General features: G+C 38.6%; 2 protein-coding genes across 2 annotated transcripts in view; both read right to left on the bottom strand.

Moving 5' to 3' along the window:
* Positions 1 to 2,181: 2,181 nt before the first annotated feature.
* Positions 2,182 to 22,842, bottom strand: part of LOC134741271 (beta-1,4-glucuronyltransferase 1-like) — a 31,334-nt gene continuing 10,673 nt past the window's right edge. The window contains exon 5 of the mRNA XM_063673982.1: positions 2,182 to 2,816. Within this exon, the coding sequence (XP_063530052.1) occupies positions 2,595 to 2,816 (222 nt within the window). The 3' untranslated portion in view covers positions 2,182 to 2,594. The remainder of the gene's footprint in view (positions 2,817 to 22,842) is intronic.
* LOC134741278 (trypsin-like) lies at positions 6,762 to 15,361 on the bottom strand. The gene is made up of 6 exons (XM_063673994.1): positions 15,127 to 15,361; positions 14,621 to 14,731; positions 13,276 to 13,402; positions 10,489 to 10,738; positions 9,582 to 9,731; positions 6,762 to 6,949 (listed from the first exon to the last, which is right to left on the bottom strand). Exons 1-6 carry the CDS (start codon positions 15,170 to 15,172, stop codon positions 6,803 to 6,805), a joined length of 831 nt encoding a protein of 276 aa, XP_063530064.1. The 5' UTR covers positions 15,173 to 15,361; the 3' UTR covers positions 6,762 to 6,802.

Genomic DNA, 22,842 nt, shown 5'->3' with positions numbered 1-22,842 from the left:
ATCGATATATTTTTTTATATATTTTATAATACAAAATATTTTTTATAATATTTGTGTATTTTTTATTATTATAATATTATCATATACAATATAATACTTACAAAAATAAACGCATTAACAAAACAAATTGGAGCGGTGACTAATAGTACAGCTAAGGAATTTACTTATTAATTTCAGTACCGTTTCGTACCTTGTCTCAATGACAATTGACAATCAATATGAAAATCGCTAGGGACCTCATACTATTGTCACTGTGCCAAGGTACGTACTGAAATTAAATCCCTTCACCGTAGATGGGAAAACATCGATAGTTGATATAATCTACTTATATAGGAACTGCATACATGTTATTAAATTTTGCTTCCTGAAATCCGATTTCTGCTGTTGGACAAGGTAGTCTAAATTTGACGAGCAGAATAATATTGCATGAACGATATGACATATGACATTGTAAAAAACACCGTAACATAATTTGACAACAATTGACAACAAACACTTATTGTAAGTTAAATATCTTTGCAGTGAGCAACAAACAAAGCGAATAACATCGAAACAGATAATATACACGATACTCGTATAGATGGCGCTAATATAACGTGTATGCTTGAACTTTATACATGGCGATCAATCCAAATGGGTCAGTATGGAGAAGTCAGAAACTATGAGAGATAGCGAAATCTGTTCTTAGGAACCATCAATACAATTTGTAAAGATAGGACCAGGCGGGTCAATGTACAAAATAATTACGCGCAAACGATAAAGATAGGAACAGGCGGGTCAATGTACAAAATAATTACGCGCGAACGATAAAGACAGGAACAGGCGGGTCCATGTACAAAATAATTACGCGCGAGCGATAAAGATAGGAACAGGCGGGTCAATGTACAAAATAATTACGCGGGAACGATAAAGATAGGAACAGGCGGGTCAACGTACAAAATAATTACGCGCGAACGATAAAGACAGGAACGGGCGGGTTAATGAACAAAATAATTACGCGCGAACGATAAAGATAGGAACAGGCGGGTCAATGTACAAAATAATTACGCGCGAACGATAAAGACAGGAACAGGCGGGTTAATGTACGAAATAATTACGCGCGAGCGATAAAGATAGGAACAGGCGGGTCAATGTACAAAATAATTACGCGGGAACGATAAAGATAGGAACAGGCGGGTCAATGAACAAAATAATTACGCGCGAACGATAAAGATAGGAACAGGCGGGTCAATGTACAAAATAATTACGCGCGAACGATAAAGACAGGAACAGGCGGGTTAATGTGCGAAATAATTACGCGCGAGCGATAAAGATAGGAACAGGCGGGTCAATGTACAAAATAATTACGCGCGAACGATAAAGACAGGAACAGGCGGGTTAATGTGCGAAATAATTACGCGCGAGCGATAAAGATAGGAACAGGCGGGTCAATGTACAAAATAATTACGCGCGAGCGATAAAGATAGGAACAGGCAGGTCAATGTACGAAATTATTTGTGCGAAGCGCCCTGTCTTTACTTTAAATATGAGCGTAGGGGAGAGATGGTTTATCTCTATCAGCAAGGCTAATATGGTCGCTTTTTTAACATCTGTCACCATGCCTGTCACATTCTAACAAGTATGAAAGTGCGAAAGTGACGCATGACATGACAGGTGATAAAAATGCGACCATGATATCCGTGCAGTATACAAGAGAAGTATACTTACTAACACAACAATTATTAAGGTAACATTGTATCGAATGCACAAATATGTAATTGTAACTATTTAATCAGAACAACCTCGTTTATTGGTCGTTTTTAGCAATCCGTATACACTCATACAAAATTGACAGTACTTACGTAACGCTTAAAAATGTTGACCAGACCAACCGTATCAAGTTTCAGCTGAACTAGATAACCATCTCAATTCACTGCGAAGTGTAAAGTGTACGTTAGTCACCTTAAGATCGTTATCACACTGGCCATTTTCGGGCGAGATGTAAGCGAAGCGAGTTCGCCGCGAGCGCTTAACGATCGAATTTTCAATGAGTTCCATTATGCAGCGAAATCGTTGCGCGTACGCGGCGAGCTCGCTGCGCGTTCGCCTCGCTTTCATCTCGTCCGTAAATCGCCAGAGTGACAACGGTCTAAGAGTGATAAAAGGTAACTTACAGTCAGCGGCAAGTTAAGAAAACCATTGTATCGGTAAGGGCGTGTGTGTAGGTAGGTGCCTATATAATTTTAACTGCCTCTGATACTGAACTGATAAGTGTACCTTTTATTTTTTATTCAATGAGGTATAAAACAAGTATTGAGTTAAGGTTTTAGGGCTTGTCCAACATTTTTCAGCGATTTGTCCTCATCACTTCCAATTACATTAACAAAATGTCCACACTTTTTAACAAAGCAATCCACTTTAGCACTTCACTGTTAAACACATCAAAACAGTACCACAAGCACACTAATTATAAGGCCTAGCGAGGCTTATGGCCTTTTAGAGGCCTCCCTAAATATCCCACACTTATAATTCACTTAACTGTCACATTAAACACATCCCAGTACCACAAGAACACTTATTATAAGGCCGGGCCTCACCGTCCGGCCTAGCGAAGCCTATGCCTTCTTCGAGGCCGGAGGCCTCCTCAACAAATGCAGCGGGTCTCTCCGGTACCTCGCGAAGAGTTCCCTCTTGAAGGTCTCGAAGTGTTTTCGGTTCTTTTCGTTCTGTTTTTCTCGCCATAGGGGTCTGGTTCTCCTGGCCTGTAGGCCCCAGTGGATGGTGAAGATTGGGGATAGGACTCGGAACTGGTAGCCGATTAGGAACATTTCGTATACCTGAAAGGAGAAAAAAGAGGTTATGGAAACGGTCATATCATAACATGAATGTGGAATATTTTTAAGTATTTTTTCTGGCAGGCATTTATTGTGTATTGTATTTTTTATTTTAAATTTGTATTTATGTAAAACCCTTAAAGAGTAGACGATTGTGTGGTCTAATTCATCATTTTGAGTGTATCTAAGATCTGGAGACCTCACAAATCCACCACCATTCACCATTTTTGCAAAAAAAAACACAATTTTTTTTTCAAAATTTACAAAGGTTCAAATATAAACTATTTATATGGCAAAAATAATAAAAGTAGGCAAGTATACGTATAATTATCTAAAAAGACATTTTGCCAATGAAATGCATTAGCACAAAATCTGTGTATGTAACGTATTTATGTTCATAAATAAACAAGTTTAGACCAACGCGGAAATATCGTTTTGCCAAGCTGAAGACAGAAACTGTCACTTGTTCTCATAATAAAACGATCTCATGACGATAGCCAACAGAAACTATGTGCCAAATCATTAACGCTAAATACAGACAACATCAAATAGATAGTGACAGATAAAGTAATCAAATTTATCGCACTTCTTACGGTAACAAAAGTATCTTGCGATATATTTAGCCACTTTGTCATTATCTATCTATAGGGGTTATAGGCCAAGCAATAAGAAGGTATAGATAGAGGGAAATGCTAGGGACACAATTTTGTACTCCGTAACTTTGTTTGGACTAGGTTTGGTGAACATACTCGTATCATAAGTCCCCGGCCGTAACCCTGGTGCCGGGGGAAGAGGGAATTTGAATTTCCCATTTTTCGGTTTTTCACATATATCTTGGCAACTTTGCGTCTTAGCGACATGACTATTTAACAAAACGAAAGCTGATTAAATTTGCTACAAGTTTAATTTTGTCAATTTTTTCGATATCTTAAATAGTTTTCAAGATATTCTCTATTGAAAGTTTATTTGGGGCTCTCAATTTTATCTTGATATCTACATCAATAAAGCTACTACTGCTACTAGGTTATTTTTGGTATCGTTTTCGTATAAATCGGGAGTGCCAAATTCATTTATGGTACCTATTACATCGACACCATTCCGAAGTGAAAACATATAAACTTTATACAAATACCCTTTTTTTTAACTCCTCTTTACGCTTAAACCGCTGAACCGATTTAGTTGAAATTTGGTATAGAGATGTTTTAAGTCTCGTGACAGGACATAAGATAGTTTTCATCTCAAAAATCATAGTTTGAACGTGTGAAATTTGGTGTGAGGAGAATTCAGCTTCTTCGCCGAAGTTGAATTTCTGAGGTTAACATTGTTTAAGTTTAAGTTTGAACTGAAGTAATGTTTGGTATCATATTCAACTAAATCAAACATGTAGACCATCCCAAATATTATTTAAATCGGTTCAGCGGTTATGATTCCCAATATAAACTTCCACTCCACTTTTCACACCCTTAAAATATGATTTTGGTTATAAAAACTATTCTATGTACTGTCCCGGGACTCAAACCATCTCTATACCAAATTTCAACGAAATCGGTTCAGCAGTTTAAGCGTGAAGAGCAGTTTAAAAAAAAGCATTTTTTTTTTTAATTTTTTACATAGGAATGGTGTCAATGTTGATACCATAAATGAATTCAGCACCCCCGATTTATACGAAAACGATACCGAGTTGCACTTGCACACACAGTTGAGTTAGACCTGTTTCCTTTTCTTTATAAGGAAGCCCTTAAATTACGGCTGTATTTTTAGAAAAGGCGCAGTAGACTACCTATATGTACGTACTACGTACGAGTAGGTATGTGCAAAGTCACGAGTGACTATAGAGCTGGGTGATTTCGTCACTACTTTGAGAAAATCTCGTCCAAGCGTAACGCTGTAACTTCGTTTGCAAGTCAAACATAGTTACCACATTTGAAGGGTGCACGGAAAGAACATGTCTAGTCACTTTAGTAACATTTTGAGTAATCCCGGTTTTAAAATTTGGAACCATGTCAAAATGTATGGTAATTCCGTAGTCTTTTTTAACTAAAAAAAAAGTTATGTTACATATATTATACAGTGGTAGCAAAAAATATAACTAATAGTTCGTTAAGAGCTCTACATTCATCATCATCATCATGTCAGCCGATAGACGTCCACTCTGGACATAGGCCTCCCCCAAGGCTCGCCACTCCGACCGATCCTGTGCCGCTCGCAACCACCGAATTCCCGCGACCTTCACCAGGTCGTCGTTCCATCTCGTTGGAGGCCTACCGGCAGTTCGTCTTCCGGTACGCTCTACATTAGAGCTCTAAATTATGAAATGAAAATCTCATTTTCCGAAAAAAGTGACTAGACATGTTCTTTCCGTGTACCCTTCATTTTGTCATTGACAATGATAGTACAAGATACCTAGAAGTTTTTTTAAAGCGACGATTAGCAACTGTCGTAACATATAACTTTCAACACTCTTCTAAACTCGTTAGAACCATATGTCAATTAAAACGCTAAAGAAAACAACTTCAAATTCCAATATTTATTTAAAAACGTATGAAAACAAATTGTTGCCAGCTCTGAAAGAAAACTAGCACAATGTATTTAAAGATTCTATCACAGACGTTGAGTGAGCCAAATACAAAATAAAGTATAAAACGGGGTCCCTTTGTTTGAGATAATTATTGAAAGTCATAATGTAATGATTGTCATATTATCATTAGACATAATTCTGAAACCGTTAACTTTTCAGGATATTCCTTGGGTTATCCTATAGATAAGTTAGGTTAGGTTAGGTTTGTTTTATGGCAATCCTGAAAAGTTACGCGTTTCTGAGAAAAACCAAATTATGACTAATGATAATATGACAATCATTACATTATGACTATGGATGGTATAGAAAGGATCGCAATCTCTTATGGCAGAATTGTTGTAAAAGTGACCGCGTTAAGCTTTAAATAATAGTTCCTAATCTCTCCGGTGGCGCTAGTTAGGCTCTGGGACATGAGTATAACATGAACCATATAAGGCAACAAATAACCCGACCAAATTACGTAGGTTGTTTTTGGTAGTATTTCGGTGCATGGTGACGCCGCCTAATTACTGTTTTTTGATGGACACTTTTCATACATAGAGATTTGGCTCCTTTATACAGTCTCCATGATTATCACTTTCAATAATTATGTCAAACAATAGAGACCCATATAAAACAAAATAAAGTTAACACGATTATATATTTTAAGCTGAATAAATAAGGTTATAATTGCGTGTACAAATTGGAGTTGAGTCACTTCTGTAGTCAAACTGGGTATTTTACTTTTTTATTTCATCCATTGGTACTCGTTGACCCTTATGGGCCAATTCGGGTTTTACTTATTCGATCTGTTTCCGATATAGATCTGCTCTGTCAGTGTCAAAAGTGACATTTCTTCAACCAAAAACGTCACTTCGGAAACAGATCGAATAACTGAAACTCGAATTGGCCTATAAGAATAGTTTTTGTTTGAAATCTATAATATCTTTCTGGAAAAAAAATTTTTTTGTCGTCTAGATTAATCTTTGGCTTTATTGTTAAATAGATACTATTATGACACTTCTGAACTGAAGTAATCACTAATAAACTATTTGAACAACTATAATCTTCATTTTGCAACAATTTAGTGAACTATAATATTAATTTGATTATGAAATATGTACTTTCTCATTGTATAGAACAAAACGACATAACCGAGCCTTTAACCCAAATAAGGGGTTAGTAAATAATAAAAGGGGCATACTTCGTTTCTGCCCAACATAGATTTAGAAATACCTATAAGTAGTTGTATAATGAATAGTTCACTAAGTTGTGCACAGTGAATTTTATAGTTAAAATAATTATAATTATATATAATATTATAATTTTATACTATTTGTACATAGTAAAATACCCTATTGAATAACTTATGAGCATGCTCAGCTGTCTCTTTGTTTGTTGTAAAATAATCCTTATTACGACGGGATGAAGTCTAAAGTCCAGTAGTAGTGGTAACCCAGTCTCTAAGTGCGGCGATGTTCGTGAACACAGTAGGAGAGAGAGGGAGAGCGCAGCCTCGTGCGAAAGAGACAACGCCATACGCGACGCCTTGGAATACGGCTGGGCCGCCGGAGTCACCCTGAAAAACCAAAATATACTATTATATTACTTGAGGCAATAATAAAATTCTGCTTTAACAATTTGGTATTGATATTAATCTCATTTCGAGACGACCTTGAGTTGCGACATCAGGCATCTCGCGTACCACCAATAAGTGCGAGCGAGATGCCTTATGAGACGACTCGGTTGTATTTCGTCAGCACCAATCAACGTGAGCCGCTGACGCTGATTGGTGCTCACGGTCAAGGTCGCAAAATAAGATGGAAACTGTAGCAAATTATTAAAACGAAATTGACCAAGCGCGCGTCGGCTCTACAAGGGCTTAGCGACGCGCCACGGCGGCCACGACATTGCGTGGCGGCGGCAGCTGCGAGCGACTGCCATAGGTTGGAGCGAGACACAGCGATCGGACCTTTCGTTCCCACCTATGGCCGCCGCTCGCCGCTGCCGCCGCCGCGCGATGTCGTGGCCGGGCCGTTATTATTAGACACCACAGGTGACCAGGGGCTGGCCAGTATTTCGCTCAGCGTATAAGCATTTGCCATTAAACGTGACAATGAGGCCAGCCTTATCGACACACTTCGACAGCGATTTGGACGTTTTTAGGGTTCCGTACCTCAAAACCCTCATAGGATCACTTTGTTGTCCCTCCGTCTGTCCGTCCGTCCGTTTGTCTGTCTGTCAAGACCCTTTATCTCGGGAACGCGTGGAGGTATCGAGTTGAATTTTTAACTCAGGTTTACGGTCCCTTGAAGCTGTGAAAAAATCAAACTTCTAAGTTAACGTAATAAAAAGATACGGCCGTTTATATCGCAAAAAACGTATATTTCGACACTTAAGGGAATCAAAATTAATAGGGTACTTTCCGTTAACCTAGAACTATGAAATTTGGCAAGTAATATCGTCGTACACTACTAATAGAGGGAAAAATCTGAAAACTGGAAATTTTTAAAAAATAACAAAAAATATATGTTAAGATTATGCATTTTTCCTGTGGACATCATAAGATAACAGGTTTATAAAGCCAAATTTTCTCAAGCTGAAACGGAGAGCTTAGTTTCACTCTGTCAATAAGATTACCTACTTAATTAAAAGATCAGAGACGTCCACTGACTCAAATGTAAAGTATTGTGGTATCAATGTTTAGAAACGGCTGCCAAATGGCGCGCGCGCATTATTACGTGGCACAGGTGATAAATCTACGGGCTGGGCATTAAAGCGTTTCCACACTGTCCTTTACCCGGTAATATCCGATATCCGATATTATGTTCGACATCATAGGAGGCTTAGCCAAGATGCCATGCAATCGTTCAGTCGCCATCAGATATATCGGAGCGGCTAAGGTGCTCACAAATATCTGAACCCGCCTCTATTGTCAAAGCGTTAGAGTGCGTGTTGAGATATTGTACGAAATTTTGCTACGAAGATTTACGTGACTATTTCATACATGCAATACCAGTTTCAATTAATTTGGCCCCTGGAGACTTTCTTTTACAAGGAAGATTTTTGACACGGTTTTGATATCGACTTCAACAGCAATATCGACATGGACCCAACCGTACCCGTACCGTACCGGACCCGAATCTTAGCTTAGATCCAGATCAGACTCGGACCATAACACGAAGCATTTTCAATTTCTAATCATCCCACAATTCCTTGACAAAAAAAATATTTCATTTCATTTATTCCTTGCTTAGTGTGTGAACAAAAGATCTTATGCATAAGTCATTACATGTCTCAACACAACCCTGTGAGGGTATTGCAATACATTTAAGAGCTAAGAACTAAAGTACCTATACATAATAATATTTAATGTACAAATGTAATAAGTTAGGCATTAGAAAATACATTTTAAATTAATTTATAAATATGATAAAATACAATTTAAATTATCGTTCATTCTTTCGTCAAACTGATCAAGGAAAAGGCAGTCGCTAGTTCCTTGTGAAATTAAGACCGCCTTATTTTACTAAGTATTGCACTAATAAATAATCATCTTAATTCATTACGGGTAAGTGTGACTGCGGGTTAAGTGTGGTTGGCCTTCACATTGGGGGCGTTTACACATTTGCGAGTTGATATGATACATTTTGCTACTTGCGTTTAGTGGCAAATGTATGAATTCGCACTAAACACGAATCAATGTGTAAACAGGCCCCGGTATGAAAGCCAGTAACACTTATCCCGTAGCTACACTTACCTATATTGACCTTATGTGTAACATACGAATAATACAGATTTTCAGATTTTTTCTTCGCCTGTGTGAAAGGCTCTTACTCTGACCGGTATCTATAATCGAATCTCTAGTCTGGGTCTATTCCTATTTATGTTTAGTGCCACAGAAATAAACCAAACCAAACATTATAAATAAAGGATGACTCACATTAGAAGTGTCGGAAGCCTCGGCCCGGACCCGGACCGTTCTGACGTGAGTGATTTCTAAGGCAAGGTATCCATCGTCAGGCAATGAAGTCCTCAGCTCAGGACACGTACCTGACAGGAAGACACCCCTAAAATAAGGAAGTGCCCTCCACAGAACATGTTGTTGGTCAAAGAGTCTCCGTATGAGAGTTGACATAGCCAGTGAGGGACTACTGGTACCTTAGCCTCCATCATCAGTCAAGGGATCCATCGTCCCCGGTTACACGTACCTGACAAGAAGAAACTCCGCCTATAAGGAAGTGCCCTCCACAGAACATGTTGTTGGTCAAAGAGCCTCCGTATGAGAGTTGACATAGCCAGTGTGGGACTACTGGTACATTTGCCTCCATCATGATTCGTGGAATTCGACGGCCCCGAGGCTAAAACAAATATATTAATATCAAACAGAGACAAAAAAAATGCGGTCAAACGTTGACGTGACACGTTGGTAACGCAACCAGCTTACACGCATAAATGGCTCTTTTGATGTACCTAGCTTAGGCGACAATGAACGCTTACTAGTATCAGACTTGTCTCCTCGTGTCCTTTCTGTTGTATCTTATTGTGAAAAATACGGCAGTAAGACCCTAGACACCAGTAACATTCAGCCTGACTATCGGCACCGCCTGTCCTCTTGTCGATAACCGTATAGGTCGAATCGCAGCACTCCACCCTAGGGGCTGAGCCAATCTCAACACCGCTATACCATAGCCAAATGCCGGTCATCCGTACTATGGGTGCACGGATACATTGACAATGCGACCAGCTACAGGAAGTGCCTCTTTTGATGTTGCTTATATGTCCGTGGGCGAAAGTATCTGATTAGTAGGAAGAAGTAGGTTAGCGTGGTATGGGCATGTGATGAGGAGGGATGAATACCATATAGGCAAAAGAATGTTAGGGATGAATGTTGATGGACGGAGAGCGAATGGTAGACCCAAAAAGCGATAGATGGATTGTGTGAAAGAGGATATGAGAAAGAAAGGAGTGAGTGCTGAGGTGACGAAAGATAGAGGAGAATGGAAGAGAAAAACATGTTGTGCACATAACGTGGGATAAGGGCAGGAAGAAGAGAGAGGGCGAAAGTATCTGATGTATCTACTCTTCTGCTACTGTTTAATAATAAAAAATACTTACAGCAGTGAGCCCCCATCCGGTGACAGTCAATCTGACCAACGGAACCGCCTGTCCTCTAGCCGGTAACCGTATAGGTCGAATCGCCGCGCTCCAAGCTAAAGGCTGAGCCAATCTCAACACGGCTATATCATGGTCAAATGTCGGCCGTCCGTACTGCGGGTGCACGGATACGTTCGCGACACGGACGATACGGCCGCCTGAATCGCGCCGGGTGGATCCGACACGGAGACGGATGGCCGACGGATCCGTGCTGAAAGAGTGTTAGCAATTTGTAAAGCTTATTAAACAGGGAATACCTATTTCACGAGTAGACAACGAAGACACTAAAACTTTACTTGTCGCAATACTAAAGAGGATCTTTTGCATGTACCCGTGGAGAACTATTCTACCAGATAACATGGCGACCATATCCTTATAGTATTAATACGTATTATAAACGCAAAATTAATTTTATGTCTTCATGCTTAAACCACTGAACCGATTTAAATGAAATTTGATATGGAGATAGTTTGAATTCCGGGAAAGGACATAGGATAGTATTTTCAGAAGCTCATCATCATCATCATCACCACTTAAGAGCTTTGCTCTTGTCGGTGGAGTAATTGCCAGTCCTTTCTTTCCTGAGCCAGTCTTCTGATTTGCTCGTACGATGCATTCTCTTTTACTTGGCTCAGATATGTGATTGTAGGCTTTCCACTGCCTCTCGTCTTTTCAATTTTTCCTTCCAGGATGTTAAGGAAAAAGTTGTCGTTTCGTATTAGGTGTCCTAACATCTTGCCTCTCCTATTTCAGAAGCTAGTGTTTACATATGTTTGGGTATTGTATCTATTTATGTAAGACTAGCTACTGTCCGCGACTCCGTCTCCATGGAATAATGGTAATGTAGACAGACAGTTACTTTTGCATTTATTATATTAATTAGTAGGGATTCGTTAGCTTCATGACAAGCAAACTTTCCTCTTGTATCTTATTTCGGTAATTTATTATCGGACAATTCCGACAGTATCACTCCGTCATCTCGTAAAAACATGTACTTAATGATATTATTACCACATCATCACAAGTGAGAATAGTTTTACGACCGAGTGATAATAAACTAAGCGCGGGATTGTACGGGACCACGACACGTGGGAGTCGTGGGACATATGACAGCTACAGGCGATTAAAACACAATATTTTAGCAAAATCATCGCTAATTTGTAGCGGTATGTTTTTGGCCACCGCTGTTGGTTATATAATTTTTGATTTTGTTTATTTGATTGGTAATATGATATTTTTGTTATCGTGTGCTTGCTTTTCCCAAAGATGTTTATAATAAATGGCAAATTTTTTTTTATTGTGGGGACACAAACTGCATGAGCAGTCGATATCATCATCAGTTGTTGTGTCATCAATAAGTTTATTGGAGCCGTGCGCGTTGGAGGGTCTGCCATCTTGTGGCCTGAATCGGAAATATAAACTGTACATTGATACTACACGCCAAGGAAAGTGCTGCCCTCTACAGTTCACGTGCATTTTCTTATGCATAGTAGGTTCCGCCGTGTTGTGGGCTACACGGACGCTTAAACTTGACATTTATTCTTCGCGCCAATAAACAGGAGGCTCCGTGCTGCCCCCTACAGGTTACGCATGCTCCCTATACACGTCCCACTGATTCAGGCCTGTGCTTGGAAGATGGTTTGGGCTATAATCTCCATGCAAATGTGGTATTTTCTATAAAAAGGGACCTTATTGTCTATAGCGGTTACGCCATTATAAACGATGCTCCGATATAAATACAATGCCGCGCGACGCTGTGCGGCGTAAGCGCCATCGACAATAAGGTCCCTTTTCATAGAAAATGCCCCAAATTAGAGACTACAGGACTTATACATTTTCAAAGAAAGCTCCTCGGGTCACCCGCACACTAAACTACTTTAAAGATGTTATCTACTTGAGTTATCTGTAACATAGAGTAACTTATACTAGAGCGGTACTGTCATAGTAAATTTTGTAACCCCAGTAAATTCACTGCCATCTATCGACACACTTTAAAACTAAAAATGAAGATTTATAAAAATACGATAGAATGTATTTAAATATATATAAATGATTTTTTTTATTTGCATTAATTATTTTTATGATTTTGACCCATGTTCTTTCACTGATATGCGTTAAAATTGTTAAATAACAAACGAAACCGTCAACGCCATCTATACGACTGTAGGCCAAAACTAGTAGCGCCCTCTGAACGAGAATCAAATTTTCTTGATTTTCGAGGCACGTTTTTTCCTTAGACTGTATCCATCTATTACGGAGTTATATCTATCTTTGTCTGTAAGCACATTGGCCTTTTATTAGTTCCAATAGTCAAAGCAATTCTTACGCAATTTTGAAAGCTGTATTTTGGGATAGATATTTGTACCATTTTAGGGGTTCCGTACCCAAAGGGTAAAAACGGGACCCTATTACTAAGACTCCGCTGTCCGTCTGTTCGTCTGTCTGTCACCAGGCTGTATCTCATGAACCGTGATAGCTAGACAGTTGAAATTTTCACAGATGATGTATTTCTGTTGCCGCTATAACAACAAATACTAAAATCAGAATAATATAAATATTTAAACGTGATTTTTTGCTGTTTTTTTCCGTAATGGTAGGGAACCCTTCGTGCGCGAGTCCGACTCGCACTTGGCCGGTTTTTTTTAATGTATAACCTCTAACAAAACAGCGCTATAGGTATCTCTCTAGCGAGATAAACTACCTATCTCTTTGCAAGTGTATTGTTGATTAGAAAGAGATTGAACTTACTTGTTAACACAATGCGCTGCAGTCATGATATAGTCTTGGCTAATGATGAACCCTCCACAGAAGGAGTTCCTATTTAAAACCATTGACACTTGGTAAGGATGTCTGTTTATGGAGCTGGCTCTTCCACCTACAAACAAACAAAAAAAAATGTTAAATATCAGTCTATAACAACAATAAAACTATGTTAAATATCAATAAGTTATGCCAAAAATAGTTATTTGTTATACAAGGGTGCAAAGTTGTATTTTACCCGCGAGTGTGGAATTGAAACACGAGCAAGCGAAAGGATTCTATAGTTGAACCACAAGCGAAGCGAGTGGTTCTAAAATAGAATCCTGAGCGTAGCGAGTGTTTAAACACACGAGAAGTAAAATACATTTGCGCCCGTGTATAACACAAAACTTTTCACTTCACTATAGCGAGGAAAATGCAACATCCACAGGCGTTAGATCATCTTCATCACTGGAATCACTCATTTCTTTACGATATTATAACAGAAAACTCTGGAAGTTGTGTATTTTTACGCGAGTCGGTGAGAAAAGTTTTTTAGTAAAAAAATTGTTGACAATGTTGACATTTCTGACGTATGAAATGTCAACGATGCGTTTTGAAATTGCATCGACTCAACTTGTGCGTTCAGAATTATATTTAACATCATTATAAAAAAACAAACGTTTCTTATGGAATTTTAAGGTTTATGACTTAAAATCATTAAATAAAGCTAAATTTGGTATTTTTCATTAGATTCTCAAACCATTTATTTAATGATAATTCATATCGAATAAACCATTTACGTTTTGTTATCTGTCAAGCTACTTAAACACGCTCCATCCAAGGTCAAATTACTTTCCCCACTAGTGGATAAAACGCGTTTTTCCCCGCTTGTATTGAAGGATAAAAGACAACTTTCCGAGCTAGTGAGGGGAAAATACATTTTACACACACTTATTTACTGCCGTCTATATTTTGCAATTTGCACATGCACATGCAAATGTTCAGGTCGATATACGCTTATTAGAAGTTAGTTAAATTCAGCCTTAAAATTTTAGTATATTGTTAGGTAGGTACTTGTTTGCTTTGCATTTTTCTTTTTTGTAACAGTGAAGTTAATATAAAAAAACCGGCCATGTGCGAGTCAGACTCGCGCACCGAGGGTTCCGTACTTTTTAGTATTTGTTGTTATAGCGGGAACCGAAATACATCAGCTGTGAAAATTTCAACTGTCCTGCTATCACGGTTCATGAGATACAGCCTGGTGACAGACAGACGGACAGCGGAGTCTTAGTAATAGGGTCCCGTTTTTACCCTTTGGGTACGGAACCCTAAAAAGGTAAAATTTCAATACCTATAATCTGTCCGCTGAGCTCAGGACACACCGCTTCCAGGGGTTCCAGCTCTACATTTTGGAGATCTTCTTCTTTTAAGGTTTCTATGTTGTCACTGGATTCTTGGAGTTCTAAAATATTAAAGAAGAAATAGACTTTGTATAATGACATAGTTATATATAACAAAGAAGTACACAACACAATACTGAATACAGATTTAACCTCTAACCAGAGACTTTATAATAAGATTTATAATTATTTTGACCACTCGAAATTGCGTTTCTCTTGGCAAATTTTGGTACGTGGGCGGCTAGAAGTTAAGACTATGCTTAAACCAGGATTCACAGACAAATCTTAACCTTATCTATTACACTATAGAATCCAAAACTCCACTCACCCACACTCTCCAAAAACAGAAACAGAACCATAAAAGTCCAGATCAACTTGATAAGACCAGGATCATGCTTTCCAAGCGCTCTAATATCGACCTTATAGATTATACAATATAATCCAAAATTGCACTTACCTACACTCCCCAAAAACAGACACAGCACCACAAAAATCCAGATCATCTTCAACAATTAATTGACAAGTTGTATGGTAAGTAGCTAGTTTTCAACTGGCGCCAGTACTCTCCTAGTGGCACAGATTGGTCGAGTTGACCGAGATAGGCAATTTCTCACGCTCTGGCCCATGGTCACGACCCGGCGGTGACCTTTGGGCAGGCTGATAGAAAAAAATAGGAAAGTGATATAAGGTCAGATCAGATGAATCATAGATTATGTAAATTGCTGAAACTGGCCAGTTTTTGTGTTTTGTATTAACATTTTTCTTTTATAGACTTGCTTCCAGTAGACGCGTGCTGATCCTTAATAAAACACAATATGTACTTTATACCAAAGAGGATATAATAAGATAGAGCGGTACTGTCATAGTAAATTTTGTAACCGCTGTAAATTCACTGCCATCTATCGACACACTTTAAAACTAAAAATGAAGATTTATAAAAATACGATTAAATGTATTTAGATATGGATAAATGAGTTTTTTTATTTGCATTAATTATTTTTATGATTTTGACCCATGTTGTTTCACTGATATGCGTTAAAATTGTTAAATAACAAACGAAACCGTCAACGCCATCTATACGACAGTAGGCCAAAGCTAGTAGCGCCCTCTGATCGAGAATCAAATTTTCGTGATTTTCGAGGCACGTTTTTTCCTTAGACTGTGTCAATGATGTATGATGTAGAAATGTATCAACTTATTGAAACGCTGTTAACTTACAATTAGAAAACAGGCATAACAGCACGGACATAATTGGTCCACCAGAGGAGAGGTCCATTTAGTACCTTTACACGTATATTAGTCAATTAGTACATTGTTCAAGTATATCTCGCTTACTACTTACTTTCTCAGGGACAGGAACAGGAATGACTTGCTTTTCCAGTATTAATACAGATAATACAGATTCCAGAGAGTAAGAAAATCTAAAAGTTAATGTTCAATGACCTTCGTTATTCTTTTGGGTGTTTCGTAATTAATTATAAATACTAATTGTTTTGCTAGCGAGAAATCTAGACGTTTAATTGAAGCCAATGCCAGAAAAATATTACAGAGCTAAATAACTTTCACATTTTATTACACTTAATCAAACCATCACGCATTGTTTTCTTTTTATTTCAAAATAATATTATCACTACATAGTATAAAACAAAGTCGTTTTCCGCTGTCTGTAGTCTGTATGTCTGTCCCTATGTATGCTTAGATCTTTAAAACTACGCAACGGATTTTGATACTGTTTTTTTAATAGATAGAGTGATTCAAGAGGAAGGTTTATGTGTATAATTTGTAAAGGTTTTGTGTACATTAGTTGAACTATCCGTGCGAAGCCGGGGCGGGTCGCTATAGTTTTTTTTAGGGTTCCGTACCCAAAGGGTAAAAACGGGACCCTATTACTAAGACTCCGCTGTCCGTCTGTCCGTCTGTCTGTCACCAGGCTGTATCTCATGAACCGTGATAGCTAGACAGTTGAAATTTTCACAGATGATGTATTTCTGTTGCCGCCATAACAAAAAATAAAAAGTACGGAACCTTCGGTGCGCGAGTCCGACTCGCACTTGGCCGGTTTTTAATATTTATGGTCAAGATCAGAATAAGACCGTGTGCAGATCTTTCTGAACACCTCATCCGTTTAGCTTCTTCTGGAAATTGCGACAAAAATTTGTTTCGCAGATTTTGGCTCAGAAGTTTTACTTCGTATTTCGGGATCTGTATAATCTATGTTGAAAAATACCTAATTATCATAATTGAAAATACAGCCATTTCTCTATATGGTTTAAAAAAATATCGAATTGAGCCCATGCCCGACTTGTTCAGTAAGCATTCAATAATCAGCGGAACAGCTGAACTTAACGTATTATTTTTAAACTTGAACCGAACGTCGCTGGCGGCCTTCACCCGCCGCTCGCACTAGAGCTTCGACTTACGAGATACGAGTCTCACGACAGACAGCGGGTGCACCGAAGATTTATATAATTTTGGTTGAATTAAAAAAAAACTTAGTGGAGCTGCAGTATATTACTTGAAGAATGTATGTTTCAAATCTCTTCTTCTTCTTCTTCGTCTTTGCCTTTATTCCATTATTTGGGGTCGGCTCTCCTTGTTCTCATGTGCCAGGACTGTCTGTCCTGGGTTGTCTGTGAATTTTATTGGGCTCGTTCTAAATCGAACTTAAACTATCGTGAGACATATTTCAAAATACAAACATGTCGCCAAAAGCGACTAAAAATACAAGTGAGTGAAACCGTTCTCATCTAAATATTTCGTTCTAAATCCTTTGACACGGAGGACCACCAAGTAGCAGGCCGGCGCCCTGGTCCTCTTTTGGTTTCCTGAAGGGCCGGCGCCTTGGTCATCGCCACGCCTCATAATAACATGTCCATACCACCTCAGCCTCTGTTCGGAGAGTTTCTCAGTGATGGGCGCTATTTTGAAACTTCCTCTGATGTGTTCGTTACGCACTTTATCAAGTCTAGTATGTTTCGAATTTGAAGGTTTAAAGAGGACACGTTAGATCGGCCTGGGTCCGAGTCCGGGCCGAGGCCGATGCATGCGACATTTCGTTTTTTATAAAAAAAAACATCACGTGGTCACACGGCACAGCTGTCATTCTGTGACGGTCATAAAAAACGAAGTGTCGGTTTTCTCGGCCCGGACCCGGGCCGTTCTAGCGTAAGTCATCCTTTAGGCTGTGCGTTTTCTATCAGTATGGCGGGACTGTTTTATAATATTTAGATAAATAAGCAATCCAAATAAGTCAGTGAGAGAAGTATAAAAATATAATAAATAATAAATAGTGGCGAGCCTTTACTTTTACACACTTTCAACCTCAGTGAAGTCGCCTTGCTTATCCTCTACAAGGATACACAGTGTTAAGTAACAAATACAGACCCCACAGTCAACAGTGTATTTGGGACTCTTCTGGAAAACTCACATCAGAAGGGTGTCTAAAAATATTCAAATCGTAGATCGCTTGACAGTACTTACTTTCAACCTTTCAACAGTAGGTTCTGGTGGATGAAATTCTGAAGCCGATATTCACCACATCGCGGCTATTCCGAGTAAATATTCTTATCTATACCTACTGTTGTCAATTTCAATATTGCATCAACTTGGCGCCCTACTAAAAACTAACTTTTTGTCTAGCCGATGACCTCATTCTTTACTTTATTTGGACAAAAAGCATTAAGTAAGACTTGCTTTGAGATCTGTCCATTGTGTTGTATAATTTGAGTCATTAAGCGCCACTTGCACCATTCCACTAACCCGGGGTTAACCGGTTAAACAAACGTTTATATGGACGTACGTAAGAGCTTTTGTGTGTGTAAGTTGTCGTTGTGTTCATGAAATTTAGGAATATTATTCCAAACGTTACCAAGTCCAAGGCGTAATAAAACCAATATAAATTGACGTTATTATAATATACTGTTTCCACATATGCTCATACTCCTGGCGCTGCTCATGCCAGAAATGTCAGATCACAAATTGACAGTAGATGCTACTGCTGCTACCATGCCGGCATCTAGCCGCAGCATAATCCTAGTACGAACATAATCTCATAATTATGACGTTTTCGACCAAGAGGTACCACATTGTCGGTTGTCGATAAGGTTGATTTCAAATTGAAGCTATATGGAAATAGCGCCTTATTGACAACCGACAATAAGTACCCTTTTGGTTGAGAATGGCACAATTATCCGCGCCGCATCGCTTCGCTTCGCGTTTGCGTGTTGTTCGCCTACGCCTATGTACAGTTTCAACAAAGTATTCACTCTGTCGCTTGAAAAACTGACGCCAATCTTGAGCATCAGCATGTGGCAGATACATACAAAAGAAGACACTTGCTAAATGCTTACTGCATAACTGCGAGAAACTGTAAACGACATATGTAACAGACCCTAGTATTACGTAGGCGAACAACACGCGAACGCGAAGCAAAGCGATGCGGTGCGGGGTGAATCAATCCTTTGATACCTATAGAATTAGAAATGTCCTACGTGGGCGGTCTGGAGGCGAACGCGAACGCCTTGGGCCCGACGCGACGCCGTGCCGCTTCCCTTCGCGTTCGCGAGTTGTTCACTTACGTAAGACGCAGCCACAATTTCATACTTTTATCTTCAGTGGCATTGGGAATTGGGTAACTATATTGAACTTGGGATTTACTTCGCGAGAATAATAATATCAATAAGCAATTGTTTTTTTATACCACGTCGGTGGCAATCAAGCATACGGCCCGCCTGATGTTAAGCAGTTACCGTAGCCTATGGACGCCTGCAACACCAGAGATATTACACGCGCGTTGCCGACCCTTTAAAAACCAGTACACTCCTTTTTTGAAGAACCCCATACTGTAGCCCCTCGGGAAAACCTCGGCAGGGAGCTCATTCCACAGCCGAAGCGTCCGCGGGAGGAAATACATACGCGACCATTAGTCCAATTAGTCTTCGAATGTCAATTACCTACGGTAATTTTGCGTGGTCGTTCAAACTTCTTGGACTCGTTTGAAGGTTACAGATACGCAGCGGTGTCGAGTGACTATGGGAATGTTTCGTCTTTCATAACCTCTGCTATTTCAGGAGACACGACAGCGACAGTGCACAGCGACGCTGGAACACAGTGGCTTATGTACCACTGAAATCTTTGACATCTTATTGGCGCTGTGTTTCATAACATAACAAATGTCTTAGATTAGATATTAAACTTTCAATTCAAATGTTTGCATTTTGCTATAATGTGAGCATTTTTTTTTTATTTGTTGTCGATTGCTTTTGTCGAACTAATAATATTTTGTTAGTCTGAAGAGCTTATTATTTGCGGAATAAATAAGAAATCCTAATTTCGGACAAAAAAATATTTTTTTCTTCTTTAATTACGAAAATACCAATCGCAACTCAGATGAAGATTTTGTAGGACATAATTACGGTGAAATTGCACTAATGTTGTACCTACAGAATAGGGAACTCTATCCATCAAGTTTTATCAACATCTGACGTACAAAGAAAGTCGTCGACAAATAAAACAATGGCCCATTTAAATTAATTAGTAAAGTTGGTACAAAATCGGGAAAAATCCTCTCCGAGGGCGTTCGTGGTCTCAAAAAAAAGGTTTTGCTAAAAAGTTGTCTTAAACATCTTGTAGTTCGTTTCGCAGTTAGAAAATGTTTCATAGTTTAAATCAAATATATAATTAGACTTATATTGACCGGGATATAGACCATGATTACCTTTTGTATTATTTATGAGCTCCCGATATTTCGACGCAGTTACATGCATCTTGTTCACGGGCATGTGCATCATGTTCTAGTGAAACCAACCGTGAATCATTCAAAACTCTAAAGATATAATTGTTATCTGAAAGCCGCCATTTAAACATTCATGAAACATCCAGCATGCAACTATCTGTAACTGTATTGGGTTTATTGGCCACAATAAATAATTTTTAGCGCGGATCTCGATCCGAGTGCAGCCGGAATGAAACGCATTCATATTCCGATTCCATTACGAAGCTCGATGGCGACTAATTTATGGTTTCATACCGCGAAAACGGAGATATATGGGTGTAATGGCCAGTGGGCATATTGAAATGTCTTTGTCAAAAATGTAAGCTAGTTATTAATTTCGTTTAGTATTACCACTGTACACAGGGCGTGAGGGCGATCAATCCAAATGGGTCAGTATGGAGAAGTCGGAAACTATGAGAGATAGCGAAATCTGTTCTAAGGAACATTCGATTTTAGATTTAATAATAATGACATTCAAACTTTTTTTTAATACATACCCGGCTTTTTTAATAATACATAACCGGGAATCGAATTGTATAAAATACTATTATCTCATTTAAAAAAAATACATTATATCACTCAAAATTAAAAAACCAAATTCAATGCGCGCTCAAAAGTCTTCGCTTACGGTGGCGTCGTTGATCGGGTCGCCACTTTCCCGAATGAAGGTTGATGGAGACGATGGCTGATACGCGTCATACTCATGAACGGGTGCTGTTTGTGAAGAGTGGTCTGTCTAGGCTAACACGAGCTATTTAGTAACTTTATTTCTGAGTATAATTACAGTGAGACGCCTCATTTCGGTTCCCGTATGTTTTCTCTTTTAATTAATGTGTCAATTATACAGGATTTTGACTCTTGGAAGTCTTGGAGACCCTATACATCTCTGAGGATAATTTGATAAACTAATAATCTTATAGTTCTGGCACACAGATAATTAACTAATTGCACTTGAGAACAGCGTATTATTGGAGAAGTTGCAAACATCCGTAGATTTAGAGATCTGGGCCACCTTACTGGCATCCGGCCAAATAAACAAACTATTCGGCAATGTGGACAAGCTTATTCTAGACCTATTTATTTAACTTTTTCATTAATCTACGGGCTAAATTGAGCATACTTCACATTTACAACGGTTCAAACTACCTACGACAAGCCATTGAACTATTATTACGACGGCACAGAAATAGTATTTGGCGCCAAGAGTTGTGGTTGTTTTGACAACAAACCCTATGGTTTGGGTTGCTTCTATAAGCGGAGCGTGAATCTCGCGACCTTAACGCGTAAACGCCATGAATTTAACGGCGCTTACGACGTTTTGGTCACGTAGAACTGGTTGCGATTGCGACAATTACATTGTTTGGTATGACTTTTTATAGAAATAATGACTCAATGCGAGAAGCTTACGTTCATTTTTATTCGACTTCAATCCATACCCTCAGTACAGTGTTGCCGTATACATATTTGTTGTTGTAAAACTATAATAGAACAGTGTTTTGACCATTTGACGAAATATGTCGAGCCGTGGTCGAGCCCCAGGGACAGAAACTGTTTCCCTGTCCCAGATTTAAATGAAGACATGTTTCATTCTTAAGGACTTTGAGAACCAAACTCCGTCTTATGTGTTGGACATTTAAAAATGTTTAAACCGATTTTATGAAGCAAAACGTCTTCTGTGTACAGCGGCTTTCACTCTTAAGCGCAGAGCTCAAAACATAGATTTAGATTTATTAATTTCAGGATAAAAATTACACTATAAATTTGCATCAATGTCAAAATTATGCTTATCTTCTTATCATGATCGTCAAACATTACATAATAAAATATACAAAATGAATTAAAATAATTTTCTCTCCCAATAAGGATCGTCATATAAGTATGTATAAACAAAAACATGTCAAAAATAGATGTCAATCTTAGCAATTTAGAATCATCATTAAATGTCAAACAAAATAAAATATTAATTTTTAAGGTGGTTCGACTAGGTTACCCAAAGCTTAAACCCCGCTAGATGGCGTCACTTTCGCAAATTTTCAGGTTTTATTTTTTTGTGGAATAGTGTTGGTATCTGTATACTTAAAAGTATGTTTAGCGCACTCTTTACATAAATATTGAACTATTATAATAAACATTGAATACTTCATTAGTGCAAAAAACACTTTTAAAGTCGACAGAGTGTTTCTGTCATGCTATTTCCTACTATTACTCACACATGCAAACAGTGTTTCCGTGATGCTTGTAGTAGACAATTTCATGCAGTGTAAGTATGCTGCAATGGCGTTGCGGTATGTTCGTGGAAATACGTGCAAGAGGATTCGGGTTCGAGACTGGTACGTCAGGGGTACTTTTTTTTGTCCTTTTTGTGTTATGTTTCTTATACCTTTTAGTCTTCGAATTCTT

The sequence above is a fragment of the Cydia strobilella genome, chromosome 5, assembly GCF_947568885.1.
Source record: "Cydia strobilella chromosome 5, ilCydStro3.1, whole genome shotgun sequence".
Lineage (NCBI taxonomy): Eukaryota > Metazoa > Arthropoda > Insecta > Lepidoptera > Tortricidae > Cydia > Cydia strobilella.
The sequence above is the reverse complement of the archived record's forward strand: the minus strand, read 5'-3'. Positions and strand labels throughout refer to the sequence as shown.